Here is a 22036-nt window from a genome sequence, read left to right as displayed (position 1 = left end):
ACACTGTTATGGGTAGGCTATGAAGCCTGATATTATTTTGGATTTATTGGATCATGTTCTCGTGCTCATTTATTGCCATGAAAATGAAACTTACCAATGTTATTGATAAAATAATACACATTTATAATATAACAATATCTATATTAATTTGGAAATAAAGAACTTTATTTTATTTTAATTAACCAAGGATGCCATTCTTATCGATAATAAATAATAATACGCCGACTACCGTACATTACGTATATATATGTGACAAGATAAATGACAGTGACAATGACGCATAAAGCCACAGAATAATAACAACATATCAAATGCATTTCTAACAGTTATTTCGGGTGATAGAAAAGTATAACTAATAAATTCCATCGCGGCAACTGGATATGTCATGCTCATTTACTCAAAAGGGACAAACAATCCTACAACCCGGAAAAATTAATGAACAGTAAAGTATAACTATTAACTAATAAAAATTATGGCTTTGCGCCAAGATTGATAACTTGAAGTTACTATAGTTTTTTTTTAATAATAATATTTATTATGGTGATAAGCAATATTTTTACTGATTATTCTCATTATTGTGGAGTTTTTTATCGCGTGTTAATAGTCTAGAGCCACAAAGAATAGGTAGTCATCTTAAAAGCTTTACTAGCTGACATACAAAGCTGATCAAAACTTTTTCCAATTTCACAAAGATAAGAGAAGTGAAACAAAAAGGCATACCAGCGGGCCTACCACGAACTCTTTACTGGCCCTCAGTACTGCTTTAGTTTCAACATTTGCTGGTATTTATTGTTCAATAATAGGAGCAACAGCTGTAGCACAGTTGCTCTTATTATTTCTATATTTTTACAAAGCAAAAATATTTAAACTTATATCATTCTTACGTTATGTTTTGTGATTTCCACTCAGTAATAATATACAAAAAATCACTATTTTTCTTAGTATGGTGAACAATGAATTAAAATAAATTACGCATCCAAGTACATACTTCATCCTAGGTACCACAGAGAAAAACATGAAAGCCTTATGAAAACTAGGCTTGCCAATCCTCAAATTGAACAAAAAAGCAAAAGTTGTCATTTGTCACTTTAGCTCTGAATTTTCGATCTTTCACTTGGTTTGGGAAAATAGCGTTCGATATTCATCACACTGTGTTTTCAGATTTGGATTTTAAATTCTGTGGTCTGTTTTCTCAAAACAGTGTAACACTATTTTGTAAATTATGGCCCTTAGAACTACTAGAGTTCTGTATAACAGTACGTATATAAGTTAAAAATAATTCTTTAATGTGGTGCAATTTTTAATTTATAACATGATTACATAATTTTTCAGACAGTTTGAAGAAATGGTGTTACAACCTCTCCGGATTTAACAAATACGGTAATAATACATTATTTCTTAATTTTATATAAAAAGTATGTTATCCTTTGCAGTCACATTATATAACAGTATAGGAAGCTTACATATCGTTAGGTGATAATGATTTTGTTCAAATTCACTTTTTTAATGATGATACATTAATGTGAGAATTAGAAACTAATGAAAGTAATATTTAAATAAACAGTATTATTCATGGAACTTAACCTTAGTCCTATATCATTCTGTTGATTTAAAAATTTTACAATAAGAAATATATTCCAAAATATTCAACAAGATTCTGGAATATATAATTCAACAAAATAACTTCAGTATAAGTTATTTATTTTTCTAGTTTATACAGAATGCGCTGGATCAGTGTAAATGATTTTTAAACTCTTGTTATCCCATTTGAATCTCTTGTATATTAAATGAAATTTTAAAGTAAATACCACCTTTTGGGTGCCACCATTTACTTTCTTTTGAAACATGAAATATATTTTCTGTATTGATCATTCCAGTTGTATACACAAATGTGTTAAAATATGTGTGAGAGTTCCATAATTATTATGTATTTTTTTTATTTTATGGAATAGGAGGACAAATGAGCGTACGGGTCACCTGGTGTTAAGTGATCACTGCCACCCACAATATCTTGCAACACCAGAGGAATCACAGGAGCGTTGCCGGCCTTTAAGAAAGGAGTACGCGCTATTTTTGAAGGTTCCCATGTCATATCATCCCGGAAACACCGCACAAGGAAGCTTATTCCACAGCTTTGTAGTATGTGGAAGAAAGCTCCTTGAAAACCGCACTGAGGAGGACTGCCACACATCCAGATGGTGGGGTATGGTATGGTATAGGGGCTCCTGTTTCCGCAATTAAACCACTAGCATGGGTCCATTTTGCGTGCAGTAATGGCCAGTTACTCTAACCAGGCCAGCTCCTTCCAGAAGTTCAGATCATTCCTGGAGTGTTCACAGACTTCTTGGAGCGACCTCATATTGGTTAAGGTTTTTGCCCATTGGTTGGCTACCCCCGCACATTCCAGGATTACGTGAGCGACCGTTTCGTCTTCGGTCAGACAACCTCTGCACTTAGGACTGTCCGTTACGCCGATTGTGAAAAGGTGTTTGTTTAGTGATGTGTGACCCGTTAGGGTGCCCACCATTATACGGATGTCATGTCCGGTGATAAGTCTACGTGTCAGTTTGGGCGATAGTGCAGGTATCGCCACCTTCGACTGTCTACAGCTTGAGACATTCATCCATCGGGTGTTGTGTAGGTCGTTGGTGAGAGAGCGTATCCATGAAGCGCATTTGGCTGAAGGGCAGTGGCAGAAGTGGCAATGGACCAGTCACGCCTTGCAAGCTCATCCGCTGCATCATTTCCCAACGAACCGCTATATCCCTTGATCCATTGCAGAGTTATAAGAGGTTATAAGAGGCAACTTGTTCAGGGGTTTGGTGACACTCGTGTATTAGTGCTGATTTGTAGGTGGTAGTACCCTTCAGCGCTGTTAGTACCCCCATACTATCAGAAATAATTCTGATTCTGTGGCCATGTACTTTTCTTCTTAATATTGCGCTGGCGGCTTCCTTGATGGTTACGCACTCACATTGGAAGATAGAGCTGTGTGTGCCCAAGGGTAAGGAAGTGTGTATGTTCAGTTCCTGTGAGAAGATGCCAGCACCAGTTCCAGTAGCCATTTTCGAGCCGTCTGTGTAAATTCTTAATTCATTTACACCAGACTGGTCAGCATCTTTCTCACATAGCTGTATGTGATAGTTTTTATGAAAAGCATGTGTTTTAGGTATCTTGTCGCATATTGCCTCACAGAGTGGATAGTCCTTTGTTACCCTATTCCAGAGATTATCTGTTAGGCAGTCTTCATTCTTCCATACACCCAACAGCTTTAGACGTAGAGTCGCCATTGTCGCTTCTTGTTGAAAGTGTATGTCGAGTGGTGTTAGCCCTAGAATAGTTTCAAGGGCGGAAGTAGGCGTGGAGCGCATGCATCCTGTTATGGCTGTACAAGCTAGCCGCTGGAAACGCTGCAGCTTGGTTTGTACTGTCACAAGCTCTATCCTGGGCCACCAAGCTATTGCTCCGTAGGAGATAATTGGTCTGATGACTGCTGTGTAGAGCCATCTACTTATCTTTGGAGCAAGACCCCAGGTTTTAAGTATAAGCACGCTTTTTCCAGCTATGTTCAAGATGTTTGTTCCAAAGCAACTTACTATCGAGTATGACCCTTAGGTATTTAACTTCTTTAATAAGGCTTAGTTCGGTGTTGAACAGCTTTGGTAATGTAAGATTACCAAGGCTGTGTTTGTTTGTGAATAGTATTAACTAGTCTTTGACGGATTAGCTGTTAGTTTGTGTTGCGCGCACCATTCCTCAAGAACCTTAAAAGCAGATCTCATGAGGCTACACAAGACACTCTCGACTGGTTCTGTTATTAGAATGGCGAGGTCGTCAGCAGATGGTGGGGATGATATCCTTACTTGTGTATGAGATGATCGGTTTCTGTGTTACCACTATGGGACCTGTAGACATGTGCATAGATGCGGTCCTCTAAATCTACGCGGAGCCAGAGAGTATACAGGTCCCTAACCCCAATAATCGCAACATGAATGAAGCTAAAACTTAAATCAGTGATCAGTTTATATCATAATTTTTCTTATGTAAAATTTGACCAATTGTTTAATTTTATTGATATTTCAATATTATTATTTTTTTAAATCTGTGTGTAAAAATATTTACTTTAATGTGTACAGGTCTAGTCCGTGATGACTTGCTGTATGAAAATGAAGATGTTAAAGAAGCTCTACGTCGCCTTCCTGACCATGTAGTTGATGAACGTAATTTCCGTTTAATTCGGGCTATCCAATTATCTTTACAAAAAACTATACTACCTAAAGAAGAATGGACAAAATTTGAAGAAGATAAACTATATCTTACACCTATTGTTAAACAAGTAAAGAAGGAACGGGCAGAACGTGAGAATTGGGAGAAAGAATATTAAAATTATATCATAGAATAATTAGTTTATTTATTTTAAAATAGTTAAAACTATGTGCACTTTTATTTGTCAATAAAACAACTGTTCATTTTCAAATAGGTAGTTTATATTTAAATCATTGTAAAACATAAAAAATAACACAGTAAATGTGATTAAACTTATTACAATTATATTATTATAATAGAATATGGTAATATAAATAACATAATGATGCCATTGTATGGTCCCCTCAATAAAATATAGTATTGATATTTATTTTTTATTTTTATGCATGCTGATGCAATTTATGTCAGCCAAGATGTTTGTGAGACTCATGTTAAACATTGCTTTCCGACTACTGGTATTAAAGAGAATGTCTAGTTTGATCCGGGAATGTATTTTCCATACACTTACCCCCTTATTCATAATGGTCTGCTAACTTAAACAGCCCTTAAGATTTTTTTTTCTCATTCTGACTTAGGTCCATAGAAGAAGACAGGGTGAGAATTAGCAATGCTTTAAGTAAGCAGACTATTATGAATAAGGGGGTTAGAATATAATAGCATAGATTATCACTGACATCCCAATAATATGTTTGGAAATTTTGATTTGTCAAGGTGTGCATTATTTAAAATATGAAGGACCTAATTCCAATTGTGGCCAAATGTGTAAGACTTATCAATATAAATTGGGTACAATGAGAATAGATAAGCTTTCCTTTTCTCTTGTCATGCTGTGTGTATCCTATCCACTAGTATATTGTAAGTCTCTGGTATTAACACATAATATATCCGGCAAAGTAAGTCGAGACTAGTAAGCAAATTAATATGATTTTTAAACAAACAGCAAAGTGAGCACATTACATTGCACTTACATTTTATATGCAAGATCATCTAGCAATAAGTGACTTCACATAATCAGGTTGTTAATGTACATTTCATATGACTACAATATATACTGGGTGGCCGAGAAGTTGACGTCCAAAGCTTAAATTAGAATTTGGCTCATTTTATTGGCCAATGTTCTGGAAAGTTTTTAAAAATAGAAGCCATAGGCTCCCCATTTTTTTTTATACCTTGAACATTTTCATGAATTTAGCTGGAGCAGTTATCTTGAACTTACGACTCAATTCTAAACTAGTTCCGCATTGTCTAAACTATTGATAGTTTCGTATGTGGTTATTGCAACAGTAGTTAATAATTATCAACAATAAAATTAACTAAAACTGTTCAAAAAAATTTGAAAGAAGTGTTAAACTACAATTAGGTGAAAAAAATTATTATCTCCTAAACTACGCAAAATCGTAGAACATACATAGGGGTGATTCGGATACTCATCACCATGAGGCTTTCAAATTTTAGCTTTGGACGTCAACTCGGCCACCGTGTATATTAGTCATGTATAGCTAATTTATTTAAAAAATTATGATACAAATGATTTAAGTTTTCTTTAGTGTAAATTCCGCCAATATTTGTTTCTACACAATTCGACACGTGTTTCGCCTCTACACGAGGCATCCTCAGGACGTGTTGTCTCGCCAAAATCTGGCACGAGACTGAATCAAATGAGCCGGAAGTGTGTTCATTCAACAATGTAAACAAATTTAGTCCCATCACCTTTGTTACGTATCTCTTCCGGGGGTAATACGTCACAACAGCCGACCAATCACAGCGCGTCATTTCATGGGACGAGGGTATAAAAGAGCGGCTTACAGCTCATTGCCAGATTTTGGCGAGACAACACGTCCTGAGGATGCCTCGTGTAGAGGCGAAACACGTGTCGAATTGTTTAGAAACAAATATTGGCGGAATTAACACTCAAGAAAACTTAAATCATTTGCAAAGTAACGCCTAATTTAATAAATTTTCGATAAATTATGATTCAAATAATATATTAAATTTATTACACCCGTAGATGAATCTCTATCATTCAAAAAGTTCTTCAGTTCAAATATTAAATTCTTGTACATTTTTTTTTTGTAAACATTTATCTACAAACTTTGAGACCACACAAATTGACATAGCCATAGCATATAAAATTATGCTGAAATATAGCTTGTTCGTAAGTTATAAAATATGAAACGAAGTCTTGCGATAGAAGTAAAAGCAGTCTTATCACATCTAAATATTACATGGTTATTATTTGATCTAAATTATCTCTATAGGTACCTACAACACAGTACCCTGTTTGAATGACTACTTGAACTTACAAATCTATAGATTTGGAAGAAATATTTTTAGTTGCAGCTTTCAAAATTGCAGCATAACGTAATTTATGCAGGCATATGCAATGCCTTGGCACCAGCTGTGTACAAATAATGGATCTAATATATTAAATATAATATGGACATACATTCAATAATTATTTTATGAAGATAACTTACAAAAGTGATATAAATAAATATGCATTCCAAAAAATTACCTGTTTGGGGTTTTATCTGGCAACAGGAAAATTTTATCTAGTTAAAAAGACTGCTTAAAAAAGATCACCACTGGTCTATTGTAAATTCAGTATCCGATCATCTTGAGAAGTACAGTTCTACAAGTAGAAGTTATTATGGAACTTTTCTGACTGTTTGCATAATCACCGCGGGGATTTTGAGACGTCACTTCAAAAATCCAATCAAATGTATCATTTACTAACGTGTCGCAGAGTTACCTAGGTACGTATCACGTAGAGGTAGGTATCGACTACTTAATTTTTATTTTACCGTGACCATCCTTATTACTAAAGACTTTCAATATACCTGCGTATAGACGACGCGACAGCCTGATAATGCGTGGCGTGCGTGGATAATTTTTGTTCGCTACTGGTTTTATATTCAAAATAATGCCTAGCGTGGCTGACTATTTCCGACCTGTCAATCAAAATCGGTTACAGTAACAATAGATTCGCTTACCGATTCTATTTTGCTTTATTTCCTTTGGAATGATCTCTGTCGTATTTTTTGTTTGTCTATACGGTAGTATATTGTAAGTGTATAGTTGTTACAGTTTATGTCGTCAGACGCACAATCACAATAAATCACACCGTCTGCCAAAGTTTAGACAGGTTCGAACTGCGTGTAACGTTTGTCTTTAAGTTAAGGCGAACAGTAAGTAGAAAACACGCAAACATGGTGTTTTTAGACAAGTTTTGTGGTGAAAATATAGTATTTCGAGCTATCAACACTACTTAATCCTGTTACACATATCCTTAAGTCTTATTTGTAGGTTGCTAATGCTTGCTGTTGGTTATAGTTAACACTGCCGAGCCTTTTTGAACTTCCACTTTTCTTTGAAGTTAAACAAGTTTTTTGGCATGGCGTGACGCATTTTTTGGTACTTCTCTCAGAAAAGTTATTCTTATAGCTTGTACTTTTTTGTGTAGGTTCATTTATTCAGATTATTAGTTAATAACGAGGATTGTAAGCATATAAACTGTTTTCCACCCAAGAAATTTGAAAATATTGGCTTTGTGACATAGATGGCGGGCCGGCAGTCGTGAACTCATATCGCTCAAGGTCGCTGGCATTTAGTGTCGCCTTAAGGGCTGGTAATGATTATTAGTATTATTCCTATACTAAACAAGTAGCTACATGCTTCCATTATTACTTAAATAAATATTAATTATGGTATAACATAGTATTTTCTAAATTGAATAAAATCTACATGGTTATTCAAAAAGTGTGTGTGTATTCACGTACCTACATTAAATTTTTTGCTATTTTACGTATGCAGAAAGAACAATATTGTTATAAAGATGGTATTAAATACAACCAATGAAAATATTATTAACCGCATATTTTTTTTTTCAATCAAATCCCTAGAGTAGGTAAGGTAAGCCCGCGGCAGACTTTGACAATTCAAATAATAGTTGTCAAAACTTTCCTTTGGTCGATAAAAAAGACGTGTGGCACTCAGGGACTGCCGCGGTAAAGCTATTGCATAGTATTTTTTGTCAACTTATGCAATTATAATTATTTATTTATGCAGCATTTTATTTTGATAAAATTAATTTAAAAAAAGCAAACGGGAAGTGAGTAAAATTTAACTTGCAAGATTTGATTACAGACACACAACGGGACGGGTGAAACTAAATAAAAATGCTTGTCATAATGATAAAAATTAAAAAACGTGATAAAAAAAAATAAAGAAATTAAAAAAAATCACAGGCTCGAACCTGAGACCTTCTGCACAAAAAGCATACGTGATAACCGCTGTTCCTCGGCAACTGTAATGACCGTGGTGAAATATCTATATAGATCTAGTAAGTGTTAGGTTATTTTCGTTACGGAATTTCTGGATTCGGTCTCAACGCTCAAGGCCCGCGATAGAAGCTATGCAATAGCTTAAAACTAACGTTTGGATGTCGGTATGCGCACGCAACGAAAAGTTCACTCTAATAATATTTCCCTAACGCAGCAAAAAGGATAACTTTGATTTGATATAAGATCATATTCGAGGTAAAGGTGTCATAATATAAGTATGAAGTAATATTGATAGTAAAATTGTATAATTTTTGTAAAAAGTATTTTAAATAATTATAGGTAATTCATTCAGACAAGAGGAGATGGAGAGCGATCATACGAGAGAAACGTGATACAGAAGGGTGGTCGCGACCCTCAGTACTGAGGATTACGACAGCAGGACGGAGGGGGAAGCAAAGCAAGGTGGTGAACATGAACAATTAGAATTAGCACTACTGGTAGTACTATCAGCATATGTGTTTTCCTCAACTATAATGTTATATCATGTAGGTATTATACCTAGGCCCACTATATGAGTTACATTATAATATATATCTAATTTAAACAATATGTTATGTTTTTAAAGTGATAACCCTCACTTCTAGGATTAATACACAAATAAAATTTGAAAAACAAAATTTTATGAACGATGCGGGATTCGAACCCACGACCTCCGGCGACCAGCCACAACCTGAGAGTTGAACAAAGCAAACAGAATTTTATAACGAGGCGGTACTCGAACGGTTAGCTCAGTTGGTTAGAGCACCGGCACGGAACGCCGGAGGTCGTGAGTTCGAATCCCGCATCGTTCATAAAATTTTATTTGTGTATATCTAATTTATAAAACAATATTTTTGGATATTGTGTACTTGATAAAACACACATAAAATTCACATTAGAACCTCAACAAATAGCTCACATCCCACGAAAATTTCGAGTAAGTAATTATTTATAAAATATAGGTACAAGATAGGTAAATATAATAAATTCGCTATAAATATGGCAAGTTTATGGCCGGAGATAACACGAAGGTTTAGGTATGTTAAATAACGCCACAAATTAAGGAATGAAGATTAATTTCATAGCCATATTCAATTTAAAAAAAATCTAACTATTTAATACATATGTACATAGAACTTATGTACAATTTAAGGCTATATCTACGCGAATATTGTATATTGGCGACATTATCTCTTTGGAAAATGGTGAGTATTTTACAATTCTTCATCTCCGATTGCCTCGAAGGCATTATTCTCGACACAATCTTTCCCCGACTTGAAGGCGACGGATGCAAATTTTTCAGTCAGTTTCTGAACAGAAAATATCTCCCGGGAACTTCCCGAAGTGCAGGAATCGCCATTCTGAAAGTCAATGTTTTAATATTAATACTAATAGGGTAACAGGCGGATAATTGGACAACATTTTGAAAAAAGTTCTAATGACCAACTATTAAAAACTAGATGTAGGTACTCTAAGTACGTATAGGAATATATATATTTAAACAAAATTAAAACTGGCTTCGAGTTATTCTTGCTTTATTAGAACTCTCAAAATCGTTAGCTGCGAAAATTCTGCTAGGATATGATACAAGAAGAAAGTACTATGTTTTATTAGATAGAATTATATTAATATCATAAAAGGCATTTATTTTCTCAAAATTGATTCCTTTAGAATTCTTTTTGATAGCAAAAGCGGTGGTACCGCTTCAGAAAGAAACGGCGCACGGAGCGAGAGAAAGCTGCGCAAGAAACTGGCCCAGCATTCTTTTTTTGCGCTCGTTTTAATAAAATATATAATCAATTGATGTAATTATATTTAATTATTGAGTATATAAATAATACAGAGTAAGTACCTACATGATAATTATTTATTCAGCCTGAAATTGATTATTCTGATTAATATTGCAACAGTTCACTCTCGTAAGCTTTGATACAGTAGATATAATGCAAGTGCAAATACTATTAAGGCCCGCGATATGACTTATCTCCATCGGATAGGTACAGCTTGGTACAGATGTATGGCCTGTGATATTTGACAATCAAACCATTATGGTGCCTGATTAATTCAGAATGTTTCAGCTTATTCTGATATATGCCTCCATATCTAATTAAAATCCATAGGAATTTTTTAAATAATTTTTAAAAAGACATCGTTTTTAACCGACTTCAAAATGGGGGAGGTTATCAATTCGATCGGTATTTTTTTTATGTATGTACACCGATTACTCTGAGATTTATGATCCGATTTACGTAATTTTTCGTTAGTTCGATGCACCATTTCGTCCAATAAAAATTAACTGACACTAAAAAGTAATAAATAAATATAACTATGTTTAAAAAATTTACATCAAAAACTGAAAAGTATCAAATTTAATTGAATACATTATAGTATTTTATTAATATTAAAAGTAAAGGTAAATTTTTAGTTATTTGATACTTTTCAGTTTTTGAAGTCTGTTTTTTTAAACGTAGTTTTTTTTTAATAATATCATTGTTGCTCAGAAGATAATATATAACATAAAAGGGTGAAATTAGCAAATTAGCGTTGCAATATTTTTATTGCAAAAGTTTTATCGGGAAACAAAAGGAATGAACGAAAAACCTTTCGAGCTAGGTTTTGGTTAAAACACAGAAAACAGGTTTTGTCGACACGACATAATATAATAAATTAAAATAAGTACCTACTTATTGCAAAATTTAATAACCTTGCAACTATTATAACGCACGTAGCTATAAAATACACGAATTAATTATTGTATTCATCCAAGCAGGCTGCTAATGACACAGTGATTTGCATTATTTGCCAAGTTCTAAACGCCAAATTAACACATATTTGAATAAAATACGATGAAAAACAATTGAGTACATAATATTATAAGAACAGATAGTTTCGCTACAAACTGCAGTATCTCCACAAGTTAGGATATCATCCCCACCATCTGGATGTGTGGCGGTCCTCCACAGTGCGGTTTTCAAGGAACTTCCTTCCACGTACTACAAAGCTGTGGAATGAACTTCCTTGTGCGGTGGTTTCGGAACGATACGACATGGGTACCTTCAAAAAAAAGCGCGTACACCTTCCTTAAAGGCCGGCTACGTTCCTGTGATTCCTCTGGTGTTGCAAGAGAATGTGGGCGGCGGTAATCACTTAACACCAGATGATCCACTACCATAACGCTACTAATACCACTCACTGATAACGCTTGGAATTTACCAATTTTCTGGAGTAGAAAGAAAAGGGGTCTGTTATTAAACTCATGCTAAATCATGAGAATGTTGCCAGTCATCAAGGTGAGTGAAGACGCGTGTCATATCGAACTGAAAGGACCGTAGAATGAAGAGCAATAATTGATTATTACCATATTATGTGTAAAATGTAAATAAATACAAGTAGTGAGTCCACTCGACCACTGCACTGGACGGAGTAACGACAGGGTGCAAGAGAGAGGCGTCCCCCTCCTGCCCGCACTGCCTTAGACCGTACCGGTTCGCTCGGTTTCGTATCGGTACCTCTATTTAGGCATGTCACGTGTAAGATGTTTAATGCCACAACACGTATAAGTAACAAAGAAGGGGTTTGTAATTATTAATTTACCTTTGGGTATGGGATAACTAAAATCCAACGCACAATATGACCATGAGATAAGATCAAACACAAATTTCTTTTGTTTTTTAATTTCTACAGAAAACTATTTCGAGTGTGTAGATTTGTTTTTCTAGAATATTATCATATTATGTATAAAATGTAAATAAATACAAATAGTGAGTCAACCCGGCCAATGGACGGAGCAACGACGGGGTGCAGAAGGCGTCCCCCTCCTGCCAGCACTGCCTGAGGCCGTACCGGTTCGCTCCGTTACGTATCGGTACTTCTATTTAGGTATGTCACGTGTTAGGTGCTTAATGCCAAAACAGAAACGAATGAGGTTGTGCTCTACTTTCAACTAGCAAAACAAGCGATTACTTGAACTAAATTTGTCTCTATTTATTTTCTTACGCACTTGCATAACAATATTTACATATAAACGTAATGTAAAAACACTAGTTTCAACACTTGTGACACTTTTTAAAAGACATATTATTCCTTTTAAAATAATTAAAAAAATTATGCCGTGGACGTCCGGCTGTCAAATGTATGTATGAAAACCGGCGTGGTCACGATAACTGCCGAAAAACTTAACTGATCAAGTCCATTTATTTAGAGATATTTTTTTTATCAAATGGTAATAACATCTAAAATGTAAATAACGTGAAAAGTAATATGTTGACACAGTTTTGTAAGTTTTTGTAACAAAAGTTGAATTTTCTTATCGACTAAACTGCGCCCGTCAGTCTGATACTAATGTTGGAAATGTGCCAGTAATACACATCCTAAAAACCGAAACAGTACAAATGCACTATTATTTCTCCAATAGCTGATGTGAACGAACGAACATACAGTTAGTTCGAATCTTCACGCAGATACATAGGCTGCACTAAAAGTATCGGGAATGGAATATTTCCACTGTTCCTGTCATATTAAAATCTTTTTAATTGAAAACTCCATGGTTTTAAAAATCGAATACCATTTATTTATTTAAAAAAGATTCTCGGTCTTGTCACAAGGTCTTGATGGAATTGACTCGAGAAAATTCTAGAGCGATGATTTATTATGACTTTCGAGGTGTTTTAACACAAAAACAGTGTATTGACCGGATGATTTCTGCATTTGGTGATGAAGCCCCATCCAAAACCACAATTTATCGCTGGTTTGCTGAATTTCAACGTGGACGTGTCAAGCTCAGTGATGATCCCCGTCAAGGTCGTCCAAAAACTGCAGTCACCAAAGAAAACGTTGATGCTGTGCGTAAGCTGATTGAGGAAGATCGACATGTGACATACCGCGAAATTCAGGCAACTTTAGACATTGGCATGAGTCAAATACAAATAATCTTGCATGAACAATTAGGTGTAAAAAAGTTGTTTTCCCGATGGATACCGCATTTACTCTGTGAAGAGCAAAAAGCGGCTCGCGTTACTCGCGTCAGAACTCTCAAAAGATTCCACGCAGGATCCTCAAATGCTGTATACAACATCGTATCAGGTGACGAATCCTGGATATACGCGTACGAACCCGAAACAAAAAACCAGTCACGAGTTTGGGCATTCGAAAATGAGTTAAAGTCAACAAAAATTGTTCGTTCACGGAGTGTTGCAAAAAAAATGGTGGCCACGTTTGTCTCCAAAACCGGCCATTATGCGACTATTCCTCTTGAGAGACCAAGAACGGTAAATGCAGAATAGTATGCTAGTATTTGTTTGCCACAGGTCGTTTCTGAACTCCATAAAGAGAGCTGCAATCGCCGCATCATCCTCCATCACGACAATGCGAGTTCTCACACCGCGCACAGAACAAAAGAGTTTTTAGAGCAAGAAAACATAGAAGTATTAGACCATCCGCCGTACAGCCCCAACCTAAGCCCTAATGTTTTCTATACTTTCCCTTAAATAAAGAATAAATTGCGTGGTCAGAGATTTTCATCACCTGAAGAAGCTGTGGACGCCTACAAAACGGCCATTTTGGAGATCCCCAACTTCCGAATGGAATGTTTGCTTCAATGATTGGTTCCATCGTATGGAAAAATGTGTCAAATTTCGCGGAGAATACTTCAAAAGCAATAAATACATTTTTTAATAGTAATGTTGTGTCACTTCCTTGATTCCCGAAATTTTCAGTGCCGCTCTCGTATGTATGTACCTACCGCAGTATAACGGATATCACTTACCAGTGAGCTAAGTGTGTCGCTGGATGAAGACGGGGTGATAAGCTGACTGGAACCATCCCTTCGTAGGTAGGTCAGGTTGGCTCGCTTGTGTCGCACTGAGGTCGGACCCTCGCCGACTTTCTGGCGCATCAGCTCATCAACTATCGACTGAGTGGTTTATATTTATCATTATCAAAGCTACATAGCATATAATCTATTCAAATTCAAATATTTTTATTCAAAATAGGATTTAAAATCACTTATTGAACGTCAAAATCTACCACCCATTCAAAAGAGACTGCCTCAGACCTGAGAAGAATGGGCGCAAGAAACTCAGCGGTTTTTTTTTTATATAAAATATGGATTACAATGTAATATCGTACAATAAACATTTATAATTAAAGAGCCTGAGGGTATTCGCTTTATTCCGTGGTGTCATTAAGAAAATCGTTTATGCTATAATAACCTTTCCCACACAAACGTTTTTTAACAATTCTTTTAAATTTCGTAACACATTTGTTTTGTACATTTTCTGCGATCATATTGTAGAAGCATATACATCGCCCAACAAAAGACTTACTAACTCGACCCAACCGAAAATATCTATACGAAAATATCTACTAAACTATCGACCTCATATCCCATAGCCTAATAAACGCAGTGTTACTCCAAGTTTTATTACTTCTCCCTGTCATATAATTCTGTAGTGACAAAGGTAAGATAGGGACAAAAAGTTTTAAATGTGAAATAACTTCGTGTTTATAAGTAACACAGACGGGGTTTCCAATTATTATCAATGTGTTCCAATTATTTCCAGTGTGTACAAGATAAATAGAGATTTTTTTTTCTGGAATCACTGTGACCCTATTAATAATGTTAGTCAAACTTACATTTTGGGCGTGGTGGTATTTTTTTATCACAACTTCTACCTTCTATGCGTCATTGAAATATCAATATTTACAGTTAGATAAAGCTAATTTAGCTGGAAAATATTGGACATAACAAAGATATGCATAAACATAATATAATATTTTACAAGAAGTCAGTATATCATTATTCAGAAGATATAAATTATACAATGTGTTATAAATTATTCTTACTTGTAAACAAACACTTATGAATATGGCGTGTTCTGTTTTGAGCGTGACCCAAGCAAGGTTGCCCTTGCTAATAAGATATTCAAATGATAACTCGAAATTCCTTACAGGTTCCTCCAGCAAAGAATCATGGCCGTTGGGTTGTCGATCTGTCTGTAAGAATTCATTCAAATTAATAAATTTATATTTATTCTATATTAAGCTTAATGGAAATCGCCATTAACGCACTTATCTAATTTACTATAGTATCTAAATTCAAATTCAAAAACACTTTATTCATGTAGGTCTGGAAATGACACTTATGAATGTCAACAAAAGAAAAATATTAAGATATATTTTCTTATTGAATTTACCGCTGCTTCGTAAAGGGCTGAGCTAATGAGAAGAAGTAGCAAGAAACTCATTGCCACTCTTTTAAGTCAAGATTTACATTTTAATTGTTTTACAAATCATTTCAATTACAATATATGCAAATTGACGCAACAAAAATACTCAAATGTCAAAAACTGAAAGGCTTACACGAGTAAGTCAAAAAAAGAAAAAAAAAGGAAATTAATACTTATATAAACACAAGAGTTATTGAGTATAGTAGATGCATCAATCCACACATACCGTAAATAAATAGAGGCATTATGTGAGCATTTCATAATATAAAATATATAATAACTTTAACTTTAAAGCAAATAATAACAAGAAAAGACACATCCCTCCTCCCGGTAACAAGACCATCCATCCACCACGAGTAGCACCCGTTCACGAGCATGCAGAGGCATTTAAGCGGGCATGACGATGCCTGTCACGAGAAATCTACCGAATAACAAAACAATGTTCATCTACATATTATGCAATACTTACTAAATGCCTACAACCATAGACTAATTAAAAATAAAACTGCTTAGCTCAAGTTTGATATTTCGCCTCTAGAAAGCATGTGATTTTTAATTACGACAAAAACATTAAACATGCTTATAAATTTCTATTGAACTAAAAAAAAAGTAGTTGTTTACTAGCACATACTATATTATACGCTTGACATGAACTTTTTTTATTGAAATAAAACTTCTTTACGTCCGGCAGAAAAAAGTCAATTGAAAAAATTTTTTACCGTCATAATTTAATAGTTTAAAAAAATTGCATCAAACTGCTCAGTAATATTTTCTGAAAATCTCCAAGTGTATTTGTTTATTTATGACTACTTTTGTAATAATATAATATAATAAATAAAAGTTCTCAGTCTGAGTTCTGCGACATTCGTTAATTTTTCTGGTTTTTTCGTCCATCGGACAGGCAAAAGGTTTGAGCCCATAGTAAAGCCATATTCAATAACAATGTTATATTGATATGTGTGATAATAATAATTAAATTATTTTTATTCAATTATTTATTAATAACACGGAATTAATTAATGTGAGTATATATTTAATTGTATAAATTAAATTTTCTTGTCTTTCAACTTCTTTAGAATATCTGTTATATATACTGGGACTGAGACTGCCTCAGAATAGGTGGGCTAATGTTCCTTTTTCATTTTTATTAGTCTAATTTCAAAGTCTCAATATGATTAATTATTGGATTAAAATGCAAATATCGTATGAATATAATTTCATAAGCTAAAATAAAAGTGATAAAATCAAATACTGGTTATTTGTGCATTGTGCTATCAAGTCTCACTTAAATGAGTAAATAACGGCCATGTGTTAATGCCGTTCTGTGATGCCATTATCACATTTAAACATTACATCATCAACATAAGTGCTAGTTTCTCATTATGGATTTTACAGATATTGTGCATGTAAAGTAGATAGTTATGTTGTAGTTTTATTTTAAAACATTTATTCCCCTATGTCAAACAAAATGTTATATGTGATATGTCAGGTTTAGATGCAGGTTTTACATTTACCACCACTTGAGATTTTAAATTAGAAGAAGTGGCAAGAAAGCAATTGTCAATCAAAATATTAAGTTTCAGAATTTTACATTAGTTATATTAAAACAATGTTTGCGGAAAGATATCAAATGTACTCACCTCAAAGAGTATGGTTATCATGAAGGTGGATGTCTGAACACATATAGGTACGCATAATAGATCTACAGATTAGAATTTTTGGGTTTTGAAGAATCCTGAGTAGCACTGCATTGTAATGGGCGGGATGTATCAATTAACTGAACCTTGTGCTCCTCTCTACCCTTATTACAATAAAAAAAAACACAACATACACAAAAGGCCCCCATAACAGGATTCACTAGGCATCACAAGCGGTGCCCATTCAGGAGCATGACACACAAAGTTTTGAGCAGGTAGTTTAGTTTTGAAGGTAGTTGTGAAATAAACAAGTACTTACATTATGAAGTGTTGTTATCCTCCAGCATTTCATCCTTGTTACTTTGTATTTCTGTTCATGGTTTGGATGCATAATGCTTGTTAAACTAAGCTCCTTAGATGCTAATGATACTCTTACTCTGACACTATTATTACTTCCCACTTCAGCTATATTCACAGAGTCTGTCAACGCTTCTCCTGCTGGTATTCGACCATAGTGTTGTAACCTCTGTGCTGTTTCAATGTACTGTAATAAGACAGATATGATACTATGAAGGCCACTGATTGTACTTGGCATCATCAATTTCATTCATCAATATTTTTTTGCAAAAAACAATTAATGGTGTATTCCATAAAAGTACAGCTATATGTAAGAACTTTCAAAATTACTGAAATAAGTAGCTTGAAAGACAACCTGTTAAATACAAATAAATAAAATATTCTACTAATTTTAAATTGTATAAGAATTTCAGTGAAAGGTATGGTATAGGGGTCCTGTTTCCGCAATTAGACCACTAACATGGGTCCATTTTGCGTGCAGTAATGGCCAGTTACTCCAACCAACTCAGCTCCTTCCAGAAGTTCAGAACATTCCTGGGGTGTTCGCAGACGACCTCGTATTGGTTAAGGTTTTTGCCCGTTGGTTGGCCACCCCCGCACATTCCAGGATTACGTGAGCGACCGTTTCGTCTTCGGCCAGACAGCCTCTGCACTTAGGACTGTCCGTTACGCCGATTGTGAAGAGTTGTTTGTTTAGTGATGTGTGACCCATTAGGGTCACCATTATACGGATGTCATGTCTGTTGAGGCTGATAAGTCTACGTGTCAGTTTGGACGATAGTGCAGGTATCGCCTCCTTCGACTGTCTACAGCTTGAGACATTCATCCATCAGGTGTTGTGTAGGTCGTTGGTGAGAGAGCGTATCCATGAGCGCATTTGGCTGAAGGGCAGTGGACCAGTCACTAGATTTGCCGATGCCCGCCTTGCAAGCTCATCCGCTGCATCATTTCCCAACGAACCGCTATATCCCTTGATCCATTGCAGAGTTATAAGAGGCAACTTGTTCAAGGGTTTGGTGACACTCGTGTATTAGTGCTGATTTGTAGGTGGTAGTACCCTTCAGCGCTGTTAGTACCGCCATACTATCAGAAATAATTCTGATTCTGTGGCCATGTACTTTTCTTCTTAATATTGCGCTGGCGGCTTCCTTGATGGCTACGCACTCACATTGGAAGATAGAGCTATGTGTACCCAAGGGTATGGAAGTGTGTATGTTCAGTTCCTGTGAGAAGATGCCAGCACCAGTTCCAGTAGCCATTTTCGAGCCGTCTGTGTAAATTCTTAATTCATTTACACCAGACTGGTCAGCATCTTTCTCACATAGCTGTATGTGATAGTTTTTATGAAAAGCATGTGTTTTAGGTATCTTGTCGCATGGTGCCTCACAGAGTGGATAGTCCTTTGTTACCCTATTCCAGAGATAATCTGTTAGGCAGTCTTCATTCTTCCATACACCCAACAGCTTTAGACATAGAGTCGCCATTGTCGCTTCTTGTTGAAAGTGTATGTCTGGTGGTGTTAGCCCTAGAATAGTTTCAAGGGCGGAAGTAGGCGTGGTGCGCATGCATCCTGTTATGGCTGTGCAAGCCAGGCGCTGGAAACGCTGCAGCTTGGTTTGTACTGTCACAAGCTCTGTCCTGGGCCACCAAGCTATTGCTCCGTAGGAGGTAATTGGTCTGATGACTGCTGTGTAGAGCCATCTACTTATCTTTGGAGCAAGACCCCAGGGTTTAAGTATAAGTAGATGGATGAGTCTTCTGCACTGCCAAAAGATGATGCACGCTTTTTCCAGCTTATGTTCGAGATGTTTGTTCCAAAGCAACTTACTATCGAGTATGACCCCTAGGTATTTAACTTCTTTAGTAAGGCTTAGTTCGGTGTTGAACAGCTTTGGTAATGTAAGATTACCAAGGCTGCGTCTGTTTGTGAATAGTATTAATTAGTCTTTGACGGATTAGCTGTTAGTTTGTGTTGCGCACACAATTCCTCAAGAATCTTAAAAGCTGACCTCATGAGGCTACATGAGACACTCTCAACTGGTCCTGTAATTAAAATGGTGAGGTCGTCAGCATAGCCCACCATGTACAGTTTCTTTTTGTTTAGCCTTGTGATGAGTTCATCCACTACAAGGTTCCAGTGCCAGAGCAGTGGCGAGAGTACCCCTCCTTGTGGGCAGCCCGTTGCCACCACACATCTAGTACTAATCTAGTAGTGTTCACAGTGAATCGTATCACCCTATGCCTCAACATGCTGTCTATCCACCCGGCAATTGTAGGATCTACATCATGATCAGCTAGCGCTCGGCCTATGCTAGAGAAAGAGGTTTTGTCAAAAGCGGCTTCGATATCAATAAAAGCACCTAAGGTTGATTGTTTATGTGATAATCCTTTCATTACAAGAGATGTTACACAATAAAGTGCAGATTCGGTTGATCTGCCCTGAGTAAAGACGTGTTGATTGGCATGTAGCGGTTTTTGTATGAGAGCATTTCCCCTAATATCCCTATCGTAGAGTCTCTCTAGAGTCTTCAACAAAAATGATGTAAGACTGATTGGCCTGTACGATTTGGGGTAACTATACTTACGCCAAATCGTAGACAAAAGTGACTACTTTTGCCGGGCTTAGGGATAAATACCACTTTTACCTCCCTCCACTGGAGCGGTATGTATTTGTAGGCCAGGCATGCCCTGTAGAGTCAGTGAAAGTAATAGATTTCCCGTTAAACACTAAGTTGTTATTATTTAACTGTTAATCTTTATACAAGATAATTTGGTACTGTAAAAGAATATGCCTTACAAAAATTTTATGTTTAGAATATTTTATATTAGAAAAAACTTAAAGCATTTTGTAAAATTTATTTAAAAAATTATATTAATCATAACAATCAGTTTTTTTTCATACCTCTCTCTTTTGTTTCTTTGCTTCATATGCAGATAAAATAATTCTTGTTTCAGAATCAACAATTATCCACCTTAATTCAATATCCTCTATTATTTGAAGGTATAATAAGTCTATCGCTACTCTGTCATGTAAAAGTTCCATATCATAGCGGGGGTCCCAGTAACTACAAAACAATAACAATTCAATTGCATTCAATATGAATTCATTATTATATACAGGAGGTTGTTATGGTATTTTATGGTTTACCTCTTTCTCAGCACTATTTTGTCTTCAGGTCTAACATATTTCTGAGATATGTATGGGGACTCAAAGTCTTCTAGTTTTTTCAAGCTGGGTTGTCCATCCCTTGCACAACTCCAGTTAAATAAAAACAATGAGAAATACCTAATCATATCTTTTGGTAAATTTAAATAATTACATGCTATATCTAAGATTGTATTTGAAGTATCAGTTGATGACACAGACAGTGGTATTCTATAACCATTCATTAATGATATCTCTATATCGACAACATGCACCTTCACATTGTGGGTTTCTTGCTGAGCAGATAAGAGAAAGGTCATCAATATTCCAGAATTAGCCAATACACTATTTTGACCAACTGAAACAACGTATTTGATTGATAATTTCTAAATAACAAATAAGGAAATGAAAATAATGAACAAAACAAAGGTGATGTAAATACATACCTAATTGTATATATTTTTCCAAGAGTATCCTTCTCTCTTCTAATTGTGAGTTAGTGAGGAAAAGCTTTTTAGGTGGAAATTGAGGCAATTTTAAATATGGATACTGTGATTGCAGTTGTTCGTGTAAGCTAAGCAGCTGTTTGTATCGAGACGTGCAATGGAAAAATCCATCTATGTGAATATTATAGCCCTAAACAGAAAAACAAACTAGTAATTATTTTTAATTAAGCTGGAACTTATTGAAGGTATATAATACATAGATTGCCTGAATACAACTTTAATTCTTAAGCTAATATCCACACTTACCGTATATGTTACCCCGTTGTCGTCCCGAAACTGTTGCAAATTAGGAATTGAAAAATGCATTTTTTATACCGATTGATATATAATTCATAACTTTCACATCAATAGTAATAAATCGCTGATATGCACCACACAAAAATAGTAAATACGAAAAGAAAAACAATAACTCGCCCAGTGCCCACAAGTGACTGATTACCACAGATATTATTACACTATATACTAGTCGGAGAGTGGGGACCAGATATGAGACTGATTCTACTGGTAAATGGTATTACCATTTACCATTTTATCACATACAAGTGAAAACTGTATACATAAGTGATTACAAAAAAAA

At 35.3% G+C, this 22036-nt stretch overlaps 2 protein-coding genes across 2 annotated transcripts; one reads left to right on the top strand and one right to left on the bottom strand.

Annotated features, from left to right (window-relative positions):
- Window positions 1–1087: 1087 nt before the first annotated feature.
- On the top strand, window positions 1088–4477 carry LOC126966442 (cytochrome b-c1 complex subunit 7-like). Its single transcript, XM_050810482.1, has 3 exons — window positions 1088–1256; window positions 1333–1380; window positions 4137–4477. The coding sequence occupies exons 1-3, from the start codon at window positions 1223–1225 to the stop codon at window positions 4382–4384; spliced, it is 330 nt and encodes a 109-aa protein (XP_050666439.1). The 5' UTR covers window positions 1088–1222; the 3' UTR covers window positions 4385–4477.
- LOC126966432 (sorting nexin-17) lies at window positions 4466–21879 on the bottom strand. Its single transcript, XM_050810472.1, has 8 exons — window positions 21706–21879; window positions 21400–21589; window positions 20957–21311; window positions 20711–20873; window positions 17771–17995; window positions 15432–15581; window positions 14353–14499; window positions 4466–9949 (listed from the first exon to the last, which is right to left on the bottom strand). Exons 1-8 carry the CDS (start codon window positions 21763–21765, stop codon window positions 9803–9805), a joined length of 1437 nt encoding a protein of 478 aa, XP_050666429.1. The 5' UTR covers window positions 21766–21879; the 3' UTR covers window positions 4466–9802.
- Between the last annotated feature and the right edge of the window lie 157 nt (window positions 21880–22036).

The sequence above is a fragment of the Leptidea sinapis genome, chromosome 10 (genome assembly GCF_905404315.1).
Source record: "Leptidea sinapis chromosome 10, ilLepSina1.1, whole genome shotgun sequence".
Lineage (NCBI taxonomy): Eukaryota > Metazoa > Arthropoda > Insecta > Lepidoptera > Pieridae > Leptidea > Leptidea sinapis.
This window is presented reverse-complemented; position numbering and strand designations above follow the sequence as displayed.

Excerpts from the sequence above, each read along its gene's own strand:
- LOC126966432 (XM_050810472.1), bottom strand. The coding sequence starts at position 21,765 with ATGCATTTTTCAATTCCTAATTTGCAACAGTTTCGGGACGACAACGGG. Across the intron at positions 15,582-17,770 it reads GGATAACAACACTTCATAAT|ACAGATCGACAACCCAACGG; the intron begins GTAAGTACTTGT and ends GAATTCTTACAG. Across the intron at positions 9,950-14,352 it reads GCGACACACTTAGCTCACTG|AATGGCGATTCCTGCACTTC; the intron begins GTAAGTGATATC and ends ATTGACTTTCAG.
- LOC126966442 (XM_050810482.1), top strand. The coding sequence starts at position 1,223 with ATGGCCCTTAGAACTACTAGAGTTCTGTATAACA. Across the intron at positions 1,257-1,332 it reads TACTAGAGTTCTGTATAACA|ACAGTTTGAAGAAATGGTGT; the intron begins GTACGTATATAA and ends ATAATTTTTCAG. Across the intron at positions 1,381-4,136 it reads CTCCGGATTTAACAAATACG|GTCTAGTCCGTGATGACTTG; the intron begins GTAATAATACAT and ends TAATGTGTACAG.